The following is a 14,480-nucleotide window of genomic DNA, read 5'->3' as shown; positions in this document are numbered from 1 at the left end:
TCTCTGTGCGGAATGAGTTTTGTCCCGGGGGGGGGGCGGATCAGGGCCGTGTGCGCGCACGGATGCATTCCGAGTGGGGCCTTCCTGATGCAACCCGACTCGAGCGGGATCTCGAATGAACGGAGCGCACCTCCAAGAACCTGTGAGCACACACACATGCACACACACCCCTCAGAGGGAACAGTGCCGTTGTGTGTCCTGCTGCTTCCCAGCTGCGCTGGTGTCTGGCTCTTCGCGTGACTCGGAAATAAGGGGGCCCCCCCCGCCCATCTCATTCCAGGGAAGTGACGCTCTGGGCCCCGGAAGGGTGCAGCGGGCGAGGCCTCCCTCCCTCCAGACCGCATCTTGCCAAGGAGTGGGGCTTCCGGACGTGGCCCTCCCCGAGAGAACGGCCAGGGCCACCTCCTGCGACCCGTAGCCCAAGCTCTCCCCTGCGTGCCCCGTGGGAAGGAAGAGGTCCGCGGGCTGAGTCGGGCACATGCCTCACCCGAGAGGGCCCAGTTCCCAGGAGGGCACCCCCCTTTCCTTCCCTCCTGCTGCTTCCAGCTTAGAGTCGGGGGTCTCCTTGGCCTGGAGGTGCGGAGGGGGGGGTGGGGGCCGCGAGACTCCTGCCAGCCAAGTGTTATGGTGCGGATCCAGTCTCACCGGGAGGGGACTCACTCCTGCCAGCTGCTACCTTCTCCACTTCAAAGGAGTCCTGAGCCTTTCCCTCTCCGTTAGGACCCCAGGGGCCAGTATTGTTACTGTGTGTGTGCTTCTGAATGAAGACCTCTATTCTTGGGCGAAGCTGTCCCAGGGATCTGCTTACCACGTGCAGGAGGCCAAAAGAAGCCATGGAGGGACGGCAGCCCTAGTATCTGGGGAGACCGATAGGGCTGAGGACTCCTTGCTTGGCAGGCAGTGCTTCTGCTCCTCACACTTCTGACTCTTGCATCAAGTGGCTCTCTTCAGCACAAAGTGGGCGAGCAATGCGTTTGCTTTGGGAAATGGGGAGCCCTGCTGAGCCCATCTTCAAAGCAGCGGCTTTTTCCTTGTTCTTTCAGCCACTGAAGGGCTGGAGGCTCCATCCTTGCCGGGGTGGTGGGTTTAGACTTCATTCCTCCTCCACCCATCCACAAGGGAGCTGCTATCACCATTTGGGCAGCTGTGAGGAGGGGAGGCTTGTCCCAGTGCCTGCCGGCTGCTTACTCCCAAAGAAGGTGTTTACCTGAATCCAAGACTAGGTTTTTTCCAAGTTCTTGGCCTTCCTGGAGAGAACCTTTTCTCTCAGAGGGAGATTTGGTCATTCCTCCTCCTCTGAGAAAGCTTTTGCCTCCTGAGATCCACACGCACCCCTCTTTTTATTCAGGCTTTCGAGGCAGGCTTTTCTGAAAAGGGGCTTGCGGGCACTTTTACCTCAGGAGGAATCGGGAGAGACTGCTGCTCCCGTTATGAATTTCATGTATCTGCAGATAGTCTAGGATGATATAGATTATTTGTGCACTTTTCTATCCCACCTCCATGCTGGCGTTGGGACTGAGACTGCCTTGGTCACCCTGGTGGATGACTTTCGCCGGGAACGAGACGGGGGCGTCTCTCCCCGTTGGTTCTGCTGGACCGCTTAGTGGCGTTCGGTACCATCTACCATGGCCTCTGTCTGGACCACCTCTCAGGGATAGGGATTGGGGGTGCTGCACTAGAGTGGTTTGGGTCCTTTCTTGGGGGGGGCAGATTCCAGAAGGTGGTGCTGGGGGGCATCTGCTCGACTCCTTGGCATTTGGTCTATGGGCTCCCACAAGGCTCAGTTTTGTCCCCCATGCTGTTTAACATCTGCATGAAGCGGCTGGGAGAGGTCATCAGGAGGGCTGGGCTGACATCAGTCTGCAGATGCCACTGGGCTCTACCTCCCTTTCTCACCAGATCCTAGGGAGGCAGTGGACGTACTGATCCGGGGGCTGGAGGCAGTGATGGGCTGCATGTGGACTAGCAAACAGGTTAAATTGGACAAGATAGGAAAGCAAATTGGGATGGGGGGGGATTCAACTAGGGCTGTATGGGGTTCTACTCCCCTTGAATGAGCAACTGCACAGCTTGGGGGTGTTGCTGGACCCGCCTCTGCTTTGGGATACTCAAGGAGGTGGTAGCCTAGTGCGCCAGTTGCGTCCCTTTCTCGAGGAGGCAGATCCGGCCATGCTTACCCATGCCTTCGTCACTTTGCAGCTGGAAAACTGCAGTGTGCTTTGCGTGGGGTGCCCTTGAAGAATATTCGGAAACTTCAGTTGGTGCAGAATGCAGCGGCTAGGGTTCTGTCTGGACCTGGTCCCCTGGAGCATATTATGCCTGTGGTGATGGAAAGGATCTGAGGGAGGACTAGGCCTCATTGAGAGCACCTGCTGGGAGGGTGGGGCTTTCCTAATAAGCGGAGAAGCCTGGGGAAATCAAAGCAGAAGGACCAGTCCAGATGATGTGGATGGGGCTCGTTCCTAGGTCCACTTAGCCAATCAGTCAGACGCAAGGATTGGGAATTATTAATTGAGGTTTATTGCTGCTGCAGTCAGCAATAGGTAATCAATAGGCTCACACTCTCAAACCGATTACAGTTTGATTACAGCTGCATCTTACATTTATACAGACAATCTAATGATGCTGACACCCTAGACATAGATAGTATACATGGCAATAAAATGGTGGTCTAAGTATCTAGTACGCATGTGAATGATTCATTGTTCATCTGGTGATTACTCCTTATTTGGTTAAATCCTGTTTTCTGGCAGTGGGGAGTTTAGCTGTCTTGGCAAGTTTCATAGATACATTTTAGCTGGAGAGAGAAAATGACGCCAATCATGAGAGGCAGTGATGTCCCTGAGCTGGGCTGGGGTTACTTTAAGTTAGAATGACTTTGGACTTCTTTGAGAGTGTCAACAAGTGTGTGGATCAAGGTGATCCAGTTGACATAGTCTACCTGGACTTCCAAAAAGCTTTTGACAAAGTTCCTCATCAAAGACTCCTGAGGAAACTTAGCGGTCATGGGATAAGGGGACAAGTACATGTGTGGATTGCTAACTGGTTGAAAGAGAGGAAACAGAGGGAGGGATAAATGGAGAGTTTTTACAATGGAAGGAAGTAAGAAGTGGGGTCCCCCAGGGATCTGTACTGGGACCGGTGCTTTTTAATGTATTCATAAATGATCTAGAAGCAGGGGTGAGCAGTGAGGTGGCCAAATTTGCAGATGATACCAAACTCTTCCGGATAGTGAAATCTCAAACAGATTGTGAGCAGCTCCAAAAGGATCTCTCCAGACTGGGGGACAAAGTGGCAAATGCGGTTCAATGTTAGCAAGTGTCAAGTGATGCACATTGGGACGAAAAACCCCAACTTCAAGTATATGCTGATGGGATCCGAGCTGTCGGTGACGGACCAGGAGAGGAATCTTGGGGTCGTGGTGGACAGCTCCTTGAAAGTGTCGACTCAATGTGCGGCAGCTGTGAAAAAGGCAAATTCCATGCTAGGGATCATTAGGAAGGGGATTGAAAATAAAACGGCTAACATTATAATGCCCTTATACAAAACTATGGTGTGACCACACTTGGAGTACTGCATACAGTTCTGGTCACCACATCTTAAAAAGGACATTGTTGAACTGGAGAAGGTACAGAAAAGGGCAACCAAGATGATCAGGGGACTAGAGCACCTTTCCTATGAGGCAAGACTACAACACCTGGGGCTTTTTAGTTTAGAAAAAAGACGACTGCGGGGAGACATGAGAGAGGTCTATAAAATCATGCATGGTGTGGAGAAAGTGGAGAGAGAGAGATTCTTTTCCCTCTCACACAACACTAGAACCAGGGGTCACTCCATGAAATTGATTGCCGGAAGGTCTAGGACCAACAAACGGAAGTACTTTTTCACACAAAGCGTGATCCACTTGTGGAACTCACTGCCACAGGATGTGGTGACAGCCAACAACCTGGATGGCTTTAAGAGGGGTTTGGATGACTTCATGGAGCAGAGGTCTATCAATGGCTACTAGTCGGAGGGCTGTAGGCCACCTCCTGCCTCAAGGGCAGGGTGCCTCTGAGTACCAGTTGCAGAGGAGTAATGGCAGGTGAGAGGGCATGCCCTCAACTCCTGACTGCAGGCTCCCAATGGCATCTGGTGGGCCACTGTGCGAAACAGGATGCTGGACTAGATGGGCCTTGGGCCTGATCCAGCAGGGATGTTCTTATGAGGTATTCTGGGCAAACATGGAGTTTCTTTGGTTTTCTAAACACATCAGCACTATGTACAGAGAATCAGGGCTTGTGAATACTGAGCTGAAGCTTATGAGCAAGGGTTGTATTCATTTGCTCTTACTTTGCTTCTTGTGATAAGTGAGTTAAATGTGATGTCTTAATAATATGATTGTTAATGGTGAGTTTGTCTTTGAATCAGTGTGAAATCCTTAGTATTAAGGCCCACTGGGAGTTTCTTGGTTTCTTTCTCTCATTTTAACTGTCTTTCTGAAATACTAGAATATATTCCAAGCAGTGACACAGTTTACTCTGCACATCCTTTAATTATTTTCAGAGTATCTGGGAAAAGTGAAATTCTCCATTGATTTTTAAAACTTATGCAGTAGTGATGCTACAATGCATAGTAGAGAATTAGCCAGGCACTTCTGTTTAGTTTTCCAAGTACACCCCCACATAGTATTTGGGTATTTCATGAGCCCCAGCATACTGGAATTTGTAGTTTTTCAGCATTTTTTGGTCTGGCTACGTCCACTACTAAATAATTTTTGAAATATTAAAATATTGAGCTTGACTTGTATTTTTGAGATGATATTATGGTAAAGTTATCTGAAAGGTGGGTGTCAGATGTTTGGACAGGGGGTGCCATTTCAGTGCTTTCCCTAGGCGCTCTTTCCCCTTGATACGCCTCTGCTCTCCACTTCCCCTTCCGGCTGTCCTGCCAGCTCTTTGACCTCTTTGACCTCAGGGAGCACTGCCAACTACCCACAGAGCCTCACCTTGCTCCTTTGTAACGCCAGGTCAGTCCAGAATAAACCAGAAATCATCCATGATCTGATTATGGATGAAGGGGCTGACCAGATGTGCATCATGGAGACTTGGCTGGGGGCCCAGTCTGGTCCCAGCTTCTGCCCCCAGTGTACTCCCTAGAGGAGCAGGTGAGGGGAAGTGGAGTGGCTGTGGTTTTTAAGAATAACATCTCCCTTACCAGGATCCCTGTTGAAATATCTGATCATATTGAGTGTGTGTACTTTGGTTTGGGGACCAGGGATAGGCTGGGACTTCGGTTGGTGTACCGCTCACCCCACTGCCCAACAGAGTCTCTAACTGAGCTCACAGACTCACAGTTGCAGGGTTGGTGTGGGGGTCTCCCAGACCTGTGGTGCTGGGGGACTTCAGTGTTCACTTTGGGACCAATTTCTCTGGGGTGACTCAGGAGTTCATAGAAATGTGAACTTTTATATCACCACCCCCCCAGGGCTCCATACTGTCTCCAGTGCTTTTAAACATCTACAGGAAACTGCTGGGAGAGATGATTCAGAGCTGATGACACCCAAATCTTTTTCTCCATGTCAGCATCATCAGGAGAAGGCATAACCTCTCTAAAATGCCTGGCTGGAGGCAATGATGGGCTGGATGAGAGGTAACAAGCTGAGACTGAATCCAGATAAGACGGAGGTACTTATTGTGCAGGGTCGGAACTCAGGAGACGATTTTGATCTGCCAGTTCTCGATTGGGTCACACTTCCCCAGAAGGAACAGGTACGCAGTCTGGGAGTGCTTCTGGATCCAAACCCCTCCCTGGTGTCCCAGGTTGAGGCAGTGGCCAGAGGTGCTTTCTATCAGCTTCGGCTGATACACCAGCTGCGTCCATTTCTCGAGATCAAGGACCTCAAAACAGTAGTGCATCTGCTGGTAACCTCCAGACTTGTCTACTGCAATGCGCTCTATGTGGGGCTGCCTTTGTACATAGTCCGGAAACTGCAGTTAGTCCAGAATGTGGCAGCCAGGTTGGTCTCTGGGTCATTTTAGAGAGACCATATTACTCCTGTGTTGCAAGAGCTACACTGGTTGCCGATAGGTTTCTGGGCAAAACATAAAGTGCTGGTTATAACCACCTATAAAGCCCTAAACAGCTTAGGCCCAGGGTACTTAAGAGAACGCCTTCTTTGTCATGCGTCCCACCACCCATTGAGATCATCTGGAGAGGCTTGTCTGTAGTTGCCACCGGCTCGTCTGGTGGCCACACAGGGATGGGCCTTCTTTGTTGTTGCCCCCCTGAGACTCTGGAATGTGCTCCCCACTGAAATAAGAGCCTCCCCATCTCTGACAACCTTTTAAAAGAACCTAGAGACTCATTTTTTCACCCAAGCTTTTTAATTTGACTGTGGTTTTGAATTGTTTTAAGGTTTTTATTTTCTGTGTTTTAAGTTGTTTTATATTGTTGTAAACCCCCCAGAGATGGAAGTTTGGGGTGGTGAACAAATTTGATAGGTAGATAGATAAATATTTGGCACTGTGGAGGGATGAGGCCCAAACCTCTTCTTTCTGTAAATAAACCCTTGTATAGTAAATTTCATTGATATTCCTGAACTTCTTCCTTTCTGTAAATAAGGCTGTATGTGTCATTACCTTGCTGGTCTCTGTGTTAGGAGAGCTGACAGGGTCAAAAGTCCCTGGCTTCTGCTCAAGCAGTTCAGTTAAGGATGATGAAATATACCGGTTTGATTTTGGAGGGAACGGGAGGTTTGATTTAATTGGTCATGGTTTGAAAAATAGAGGGAATTTGAATTACGCTGATTGGGTTGTTTAAAAAATTGTTTGTTGTGAAAATGGTGTATAAAAGGAGGTTGCTTTCAGCACAGAGGCTTAGTGTTATTGGAGTCCAAGAATTACAAGTTGGAGAGCAGGAGTCCAGAGCTGGGATTCAGAAGAAGAAAGAGAGAGTTGATCAAGGAGTTGGAGTCAGGAGACAAGCTGGTGAGCATAGAGTGAGGATCAGAGAAGAATCCAAGGAAGAAATTGCCAGTACAATCTAAGAGAGAGTCGGAGCTGGTGCTGTAGCAAGAGCTGTGGAATCACTTGCAGAAGAGTGGAGACTCTGCAGAGCTGAAACCACTCACAGGGGGCAGGGGGGAGAACCAGACTGGGCTGGACCTCAGACCTGTGAAAAAGAACAGGATCCGAGGCTGAACCAAGGAAAAGCTGGAGTGTCTGAAGAGATGGGAAAGTTAGGGCACAGGAAGAGTCTGGATGTGGTTTGACCACTATAGGAGGGATTCTCCTGTACTGCTAGGGTTCTTTATAGGTAGGGGCCATACCCTTCCATCAGATGCAAAGCTTTATTGATCATGGTGCTGGGTTTACATCAATCATCAGGGGGAGAGAGGAAGAACCCCACAAAATGGTGGTTACAGATTATATAAGAACATGAGAACAGCCCTGCTGGATCAGGCCCAAGAAGGCCCATCTAGTCCAGCATCCTGTTTCACACAGTGGCCCACCAGATGGGCCAAATATACCCAAATCTTATTTATTATTATTTATGTTTTCGATTTTTATACTGCCCTTCCAAAATTGGCTCAGGGCAGTTTAACTGATAACTGATCAGTTATTAGTGATCTGATAACCTTGTCAACTGATAACCTTATCAGTTATGCAAATACATTTGGTCAGAATGAGTACCTGTACACTGTACATCTTCAGACCAGCATTGACCAGACTGCTCTAGGCTAGATACATTTTTCAGAACTACTGCGCATGTCTAACCTTCAAGCCATATAGAGGCTATTGCTTATTGTTTTGCAGTCATCGCATCTTTCCCAAAGCTTACAAAAGCAACAACAAAATGTAAAAAGCACAAGAGATTTGCCAGAAATAGGCACTGAAGGAGAAGAGAGATTGCTGGAATCAAGAGAGTCGATTGCTGTCCCCCTTCTAAATATGAGCGAAGCACCCACTGGAAAGGTGCCTCTGGGCCAGCCTGCCAGGTGTTGTGGCTATGTAGGAATGGGGGTGCCAGACCGTCCTTGTTCCAAGGCACAGGAGCAGCGGGGAAGAAGCGGGTGGCAGCTTGGAGGAAGACCCTCTTTTCTGGCTGGCTGGGATGGTTCTAGGGAGGCGGGCAGGGAGCTCTTGCAGCAGCAGCAACAGCAGCAGCCACCGCACCTTGGGCGGGCGAGGCACCCCTGCGGCCATTCACCCAGCGGGCCAAGCAGCGCCCTTCCTCGGTGCCCTCCTCCTCCTCCTCGGCAGCCACAGAGACCGGAGGCCCAAGAGAGGCCGGCGCCGCCGCGCACAGACTAGTCGGCCACCCCCACGGCCACCACCCCGCAGGGGCCCAAGTGGGAGAACCCCGGGCTGCCTGCCCTGGCGGGAACCTCTTCCTCCGCGCGGGCACAGTCGCCAGCAGCATCAGCAGCAGGGGCAAGCGGGCGGCGGCCACGGGGAGCCTGGCTCCGTCCTGCGCTTCGGGACCGGCTCTCTCTGGCGGCAGCTTCTGGACGCCCAGCCAGTGCAAGCCGCAGAGCCCCTCCGCTGCAACCTTCCGTGGACTTAAACGGAAAAGGGGGAAAGACAAGCCGGGAGGTGGCGGGGAGCGGGGCGGCAGACGGAGCCCAGGCAGGAAGACGGATGGGGCTGGACCGCGGAGAGGAGCCGTGCCCGGGGCGAGCCCAGCGCCGCTTGCCTGGTGCTGCCTGCCTGAGCCGGGCGCTCCTCCTCCTCCTCCTCCTCTGCTCTGGCCCGACCCCTGCTGGAGGCGGGGGGCGGCGGCAGGAGCCGGCAGCGGCCACGCCGGCAGCGGCCAGCAGGAGGCGGTCGGGAGGCGCAGCGGCAGCCACCACGGAGGGAGCACCCTGCCAGCCGGGCCGGCCCCCGCCCCCTCGAGAGTGGGATACTGGGGGCGGCAAGCGCCCTCTCTATTGCATGCCTGGGCTGCGGGGCTGCTGCGCTGGGTAGGTCGCTGCTGCTGCGGCTGCTGCGGCTTGTCTGAAGCCCAGCCGTCCGTCCGGTGCAGCAAAGTCTCCCCCCTCGCCAAAAAAGCACAAACCCCCCCCCCCAAAGAAAGAAAGGGGAGAAAAGGGAGAGTCCGGGTCTCGCTGTCTTGCCCAGGCTACGCGGCAGCGGCTATTCACAGGCGCGGTCCCACTACTGATCGGCACGGGAGTTTTGACCTGCTCCGTCTCCGACCTGGGCCGGTTCACCCCTCCTTAGGCAACCTGGTGGCCCCCGGCTCCCCGGGGACCGCCATATTGATGCCGAACTTAGTGCGGACACCCGATCGGCATAGCCCACTGCAGCCCAGAACTCCTGAGCTCACGCGATCCGCCGGCCTCAGCCTCCCCAGCAGCCGGGATTACAGGCGCGCGCCACCGCGCCCAGCTGCCGGCTCCCTGCCCGCCGCCCCTCTTAGTGGCTGGCCCGCCCCTGACGTCACCGGCGGGCGGGGAGGGGGAGCCTGCCGCTCCGCACCGCCCCCCAGCGCCCGCAGCCGGCCTCGGCCTCTGCCCGGCCTGCCTCTGCGCCTGCGCCGCGCTTTCCTCCTCCTCCTCTTCCGCTTCCGCTTCCTTTCGGCGCACGCGAGCGAGGGAGGCCAGCCGGCGAGATGGGCCACCAGCAGCTCTACTGGAGCCACCCCAGGAAGTTCGGGCAGGGATCGCGCTCCTGGTGGGTAGGGTGGGGTGGGGTGGGGTGGGGAGGGGAGGGGAGGGGAGGAGGGGCTGCCGGGGGGGCTGGCTCCCCTCCCTCCACCACTGACCCCCGCTCGTCTCCCTCCCTCCCTCCCTCCCTCCCTCCTCCTCCACCCGCAGCCGCGTCTGCTCCAACCGCCACGGCCTCATCCGCAAGTACGGGCTCAACATGTGCCGGCAGTGCTTCCGCCAGTACGCCAAGGACATCGGCTTCATCAAGGTGCGTGGCAGGCCGGGCGAGGAGCCTCCAGGGCCGGGAGCAGTCTACCGCCGGCCGGGTGGGGCGGGGAGGCCAGCCAGCCAGCCCCGGGGGGCGCCAGGGGCAGGGGCTGCCTCCCTCTGAGGGCCCCCCACTCCAACCCTGCAGCAGCTGTCCTGGCTGGGGCGGCTTCTCCCCCTGCGGTGGGGTGGGGGGAGAAGGTGAAGCGACTGTGGGGCTCACTGTGCTATTCCTCCCCCCCTTTCCTTCCAGCTGGATTGACCCCCCCCACCTCTGGACGGATGGCTTGGAGGCAACGTGAGGCAGAAGCCCCCCCCGGCCGGACTGGCTCCTCTCCCCATAAGTGCCCCTGTGTCCATCCAATAAATTGGGCCGTGGGGCAGCGGCCCCTCTGATTTTTCTTCATCTCTGTGCGGAATGAGTTTTGTCCCGGGGGGGGGGCGGATCAGGGCCGTGTGCGCGCACGGATGCGTTCCGAGTGGGGCCTTCCTGATGCAACCCGACTCGAGCGGGATCTCGAGTGAACGGAGCGCACCTCCAAGAACCTGTGAGCACACACACATGCACACACACCCCTCAGAGGGAACAGTGCCGTTGTGTGTCCTGCTGCTTCCCAGCTGCGCTGGTGTCTGGCTCTTCGCGTGACTCGGAAATAAGGGGGCCCCCCCCGCCCATCTCATTCCAGGGAAGTGACGCTCTGGGCCTCCCTCCCTCCAGACCGCACCTTGCCAAGGAGTGGGGCTTCCGGACGTGGCCCTCCCCGAGAGAACGGCCAGGGCCACCTCCTGCGACCCGTAGCCCAAGCTCTCCCCTGCGTGCCCCGTGAGAAGGAAGAGGTCCGCGGGCTGAGTCGGGCACATGCCTCACCCGAGAGGGCCCAGTTCCCAGGAGGGCGCCCCCCTTTCCTTCCCTCCTGCTGCTTCCAGCTTAGAGTCGGGGGGTCTCCTTGGCCTGCAGGTGCGGAAGGGGGGGGGGGCCGCGAGACTCCTGCCAGCCAAGTGTTATGGTGCGGATCCAGTCTCACCGGGAGGGGACTCACTCCTGCCAGCTGCTACCTTCACCACTTCAAAGGTGACGCACTGCGTGGATCCTGGGAAGGGAGAGGTCCGCGGGCTGCCTTGGTTGCTGGCAGGGGTTGGGCATATGCCAGCTGGATGACCCGAGAAGGAGCATTGCAGGGCGTGTGGAGAGGGCGCAGTGCACAGGAGGGCATTCCCGTCTCCCTCTCCCCTGCTGCTCCCAGCTTAGAGCCGAGGGGTGGGGTGGAGGTCGCGAGACTCTTGCCCATAGCACACAGGGACGTTGAAATCTGCCTTCTTCCGAGCTGGCCCGTCTGGTTCGGTCTTGGCCGAGTGGCTGCCCAAGGCTCAGGGGCAGGAGCCCTTCCTGGCCCTAACTGGAGTCACTGCCTGGGCCTGGGCCCTTCTGCAGGCCAAGCAGGGGCTCCGCTGCTCAGCCACAGCCGTCCTCCTCGCCAGGTGACGGGATGGGGCCGCACAGCGCAAGAGGGCTGGGTGGGTCTTTGGTTTCCAGCTGGGCTGCCTAAACTGACCCTCGGTCTGGCGCCAGGTGCTCCTGACCCCCTTATGGCAAGGGACTCGTACTGTAGTCCAAGATGCTCCTCACACTTCTGGCTCTTCACCACAAAGTGGGCAAGCAGTGCGTTGGCTTTGGGCCGTGGGGAGCCCTGCTGGGCCCATCTTCAAAGCGGTGGCTTTTTCCTGATCTTGTTTCTTCCGGCCCTGCTAAGCCTGGGGTGGCGGGTTTAGACTTGCTGGGGTGGCGGGTTTAGACTTCATTCCTCATCTGGGCAGCTGTGAGGAGGGGAGGCTTGTCCCAGCGCCTGCCGGCTGCTTAGCCCCAAAGAAGGTGTTTCCCTAAATCCAAGACTAGGTTTTTTCCAAGTCCATTGATCTCTGGAATTGGGTGATCATCTTTAATTCATATTCCTCTTCCTTTCGGTACATAGAGGTATAAGCAGTATTTCACTTCTCTATTTTAAGGGGTTTGTCTTAAACTCAGAGTTGTCTTCTGTTTACATAAACATGGTAGACCCTGGGCCTTGCTAAGGGGCCTGGAATAGGCTTTGTCCTCCGGTTCTGCTTCAGTGACATCTTGCGATGCAAAACCGAGCCGGACTCTGTGCTAGAGATTCATCTCATCTCAGCCTACCTACTTCACAGGGTTGTTGTGAGGAGAAACCTAAGTATGTAGTACACTGCTCTGGGCTCCTCCTTGGAGGAAGAGCGGGATATAAAAATGTAAAAACAAATAAATAAAATCTCTGCCCTGTGACCGCCCTGTTTGTGAGTGGCCGTTTCCCCTGCTTCGTGCCACAAGCAGCAGGGCAGAAAGTGGGCCTGTGCATCAGCCTTCAGCCTCCATTTTCCGCTTGACACAATGCTGCTTTGGGCTGCCGTGGGAGGCGGCAACTGGTCAGTGCCTCGCCTGGATCTTTTCTTTGTTGCTGGCCCAACAAGATGGCTGCCCTTGTGCCAAGAGACGTGTTCCTTCTGAGCAAAAAGCATGACGGCAGCCGACTCGGGGATGGCCCCGGTATTGTCTGCTCATGTGTTTATTTGGCCAGCTGGTAGAGAAATGGAAACCAGGAGATGGCATGTCCATTACATTTTTTTCCTAGAATAATACTTTACGAATGCATTTCCATAGGGAGACACTAAATAAGCTTTCCTGAAATTCCTCCATCAGTAACTAAATCTAGCAAGCAATTTCTGGTGTCATTTTCCATTCAGTTAGAAGAAACGTTTACAGCACAGGTTGGGGGTTTTGTTTTCTTGGTCGTGCTCAGCACACTTAAGCTATAAGTATATAGTAAAGAAAAGCAGTACATAAATCGAACAATAAATAAATAAAAAGACATGAGACGTTCTTCCACCTCTGAGGGAAGGAAGCGCTCTGGGCTGAGTTCCTCCCCAAATGCTGCCTGTCAACATGGGGGTCGGGGATTCCTGAGGCGGAGAAGGGAGGAGAAGGGGGGTGGTGCTCCTGAGGGGCGATGGGGCCTGAGGAAGCCGGGCGAAGGAGCGGTCTGGGCAGCCCAGGGCGGTGTGTCGCCACATGGCCGCTCACCGGCTCTCAAGCGCCCGGCCAGGCCTCAGGCCCCAGCTCTGTATTCCAGGCTCCGTCTGGAGAGCTCCGCCATTTCCAAAACCATATATCTATATACGTGTGTTAGGATCATGCCTGCAAACCCATCCTCTCTCTAACATACAGCACATCGCAAAGGTATTCCTCGTGAGGAAGATTTTAAAGATGCCCAGACACACTTCTATACTTATTTTGAAAAAGATGAGAGGAAAGAAACCCGGGAAGGGCTAACGGCCCACAAGTACAATCTAAGCTCTAGTGTGACTAACCCTGAGGCAAACGGGGAAGAAGATCTCTGTCCCGCTTGGGCTACTGAGCAGTCAAGCCATGATTTCCAGTTCTTCACCCAGTGAACCTGTCTGGCGAGCCAGAGGTTGTCGGTTTGAATCCCCGCGGATGTGTTTCCCAGACTATGGGGAACACCTATATCGGGCAGCAGTGATATAGGAAGGTGCTGAAAAGCCTCATCTCATACTGTGTGGGAGGAGGCAATGGCAAACCCCTCCTGTATTCTACCAAAGACAACCACAGGGCTCTGTGGGCGCCAGGAGTCGACACCGACTCGACGGCACAACCGTTCCTTTACCTGATGATGGTTGTGTTGTTATGGAGGTTCGTTTTTGGACTTTCTGGACCCACCCCCACCCCTGGGGGCACTACTCCTGTATGGGCTGCCTAGCCTGGTTTGAGCTGTGTTTGGGAAGTCCAGGAAGAAATGGCGCTTGTCGTGCAAACTGAGAAGAGCCGAGGGACTCCAGGAGGGAGGGAGGGAGCAGCCTGGCTATGGCATCCTCTCTTTCAGCGGGGCTGTCAACGGGCCTCCTGCCACCCGCCAGCAGCCCAGACGTCCTGCATGGGGCCCATTCCAGAGTTTTCCTGACAACATCTCCACCAGGTCCTCAAGGCATGTCTATTTTTCACAGCCTGTTCCTTCTGGCCTGGGAGGCTGCCCACTCCAGGGTCTGCTGGGTTCAGGGGCCGCTCTGGTGCCCAGGGAGGCAACTCTGCCACCCCTGCTGCGGGGGAGAGCAGCCCCCCTGGGTGCAATACTCATGCAGGGTTTTTGGCTGGGTTTTCTTGTGACTGAATCCGACTTCTGACTTTGCGAGCAAGAGAGACGATGGCGGCTGCTGCTGCCCAGACTGGGAGACCACCTCCCCTGTGAAACCTCTAACCTCAACGCTCTCCCTTCGGCAGTACTTGATGGTCAACTCAAACGACTTCCTTACGATCATCAGCGCTGTTGCCCTTGTGGCTCAGGGGATACAGAGTGTATCTCCCATGTTGTTCTTTATTGCCAATTTTAGAGGGACGCTCGCATCACATTTATTGCACCCATTTTAACCATTTATTCTGGTGACACAGACCAATTTTATTGGGAAATTATGCTGTCAGATTTCAAACCTGTAATTTCCGATAATGTGGCAAAGTTTTGTTTTGTGGCATCAAAGCTCCATAAAGGCTGTATCACGT

The 14,480-nt window shown here is 54.5% G+C and overlaps 1 protein-coding gene across 1 annotated transcript; it reads left to right on the top strand.

Annotated features, from left to right (window-relative positions):
- The first annotated feature begins 9,500 nt into the window (after positions 1-9,500).
- On the top strand, positions 9,501-10,304 carry LOC128340393 (40S ribosomal protein S29). The gene is made up of 3 exons (XM_053285416.1): positions 9,501-9,656; positions 9,800-9,899; positions 10,152-10,304. The coding sequence occupies exons 1-3, from the start codon at positions 9,595-9,597 to the stop codon at positions 10,158-10,160; spliced, it is 171 nt and encodes a 56-aa protein (XP_053141391.1). The 5' UTR covers positions 9,501-9,594; the 3' UTR covers positions 10,161-10,304.
- Positions 10,305-14,480: the final 4,176 nt, after the last annotated feature.

The sequence above is a fragment of the Hemicordylus capensis genome, chromosome 1, assembly GCF_027244095.1.
Source record: "Hemicordylus capensis ecotype Gifberg chromosome 1, rHemCap1.1.pri, whole genome shotgun sequence".
Classification (NCBI taxonomy): Eukaryota; Metazoa; Chordata; class Lepidosauria; order Squamata; family Cordylidae; genus Hemicordylus; species Hemicordylus capensis.
Note: the sequence above shows the minus strand (reverse complement) of the source record. Positions and strands in the feature narration are given on the sequence as shown.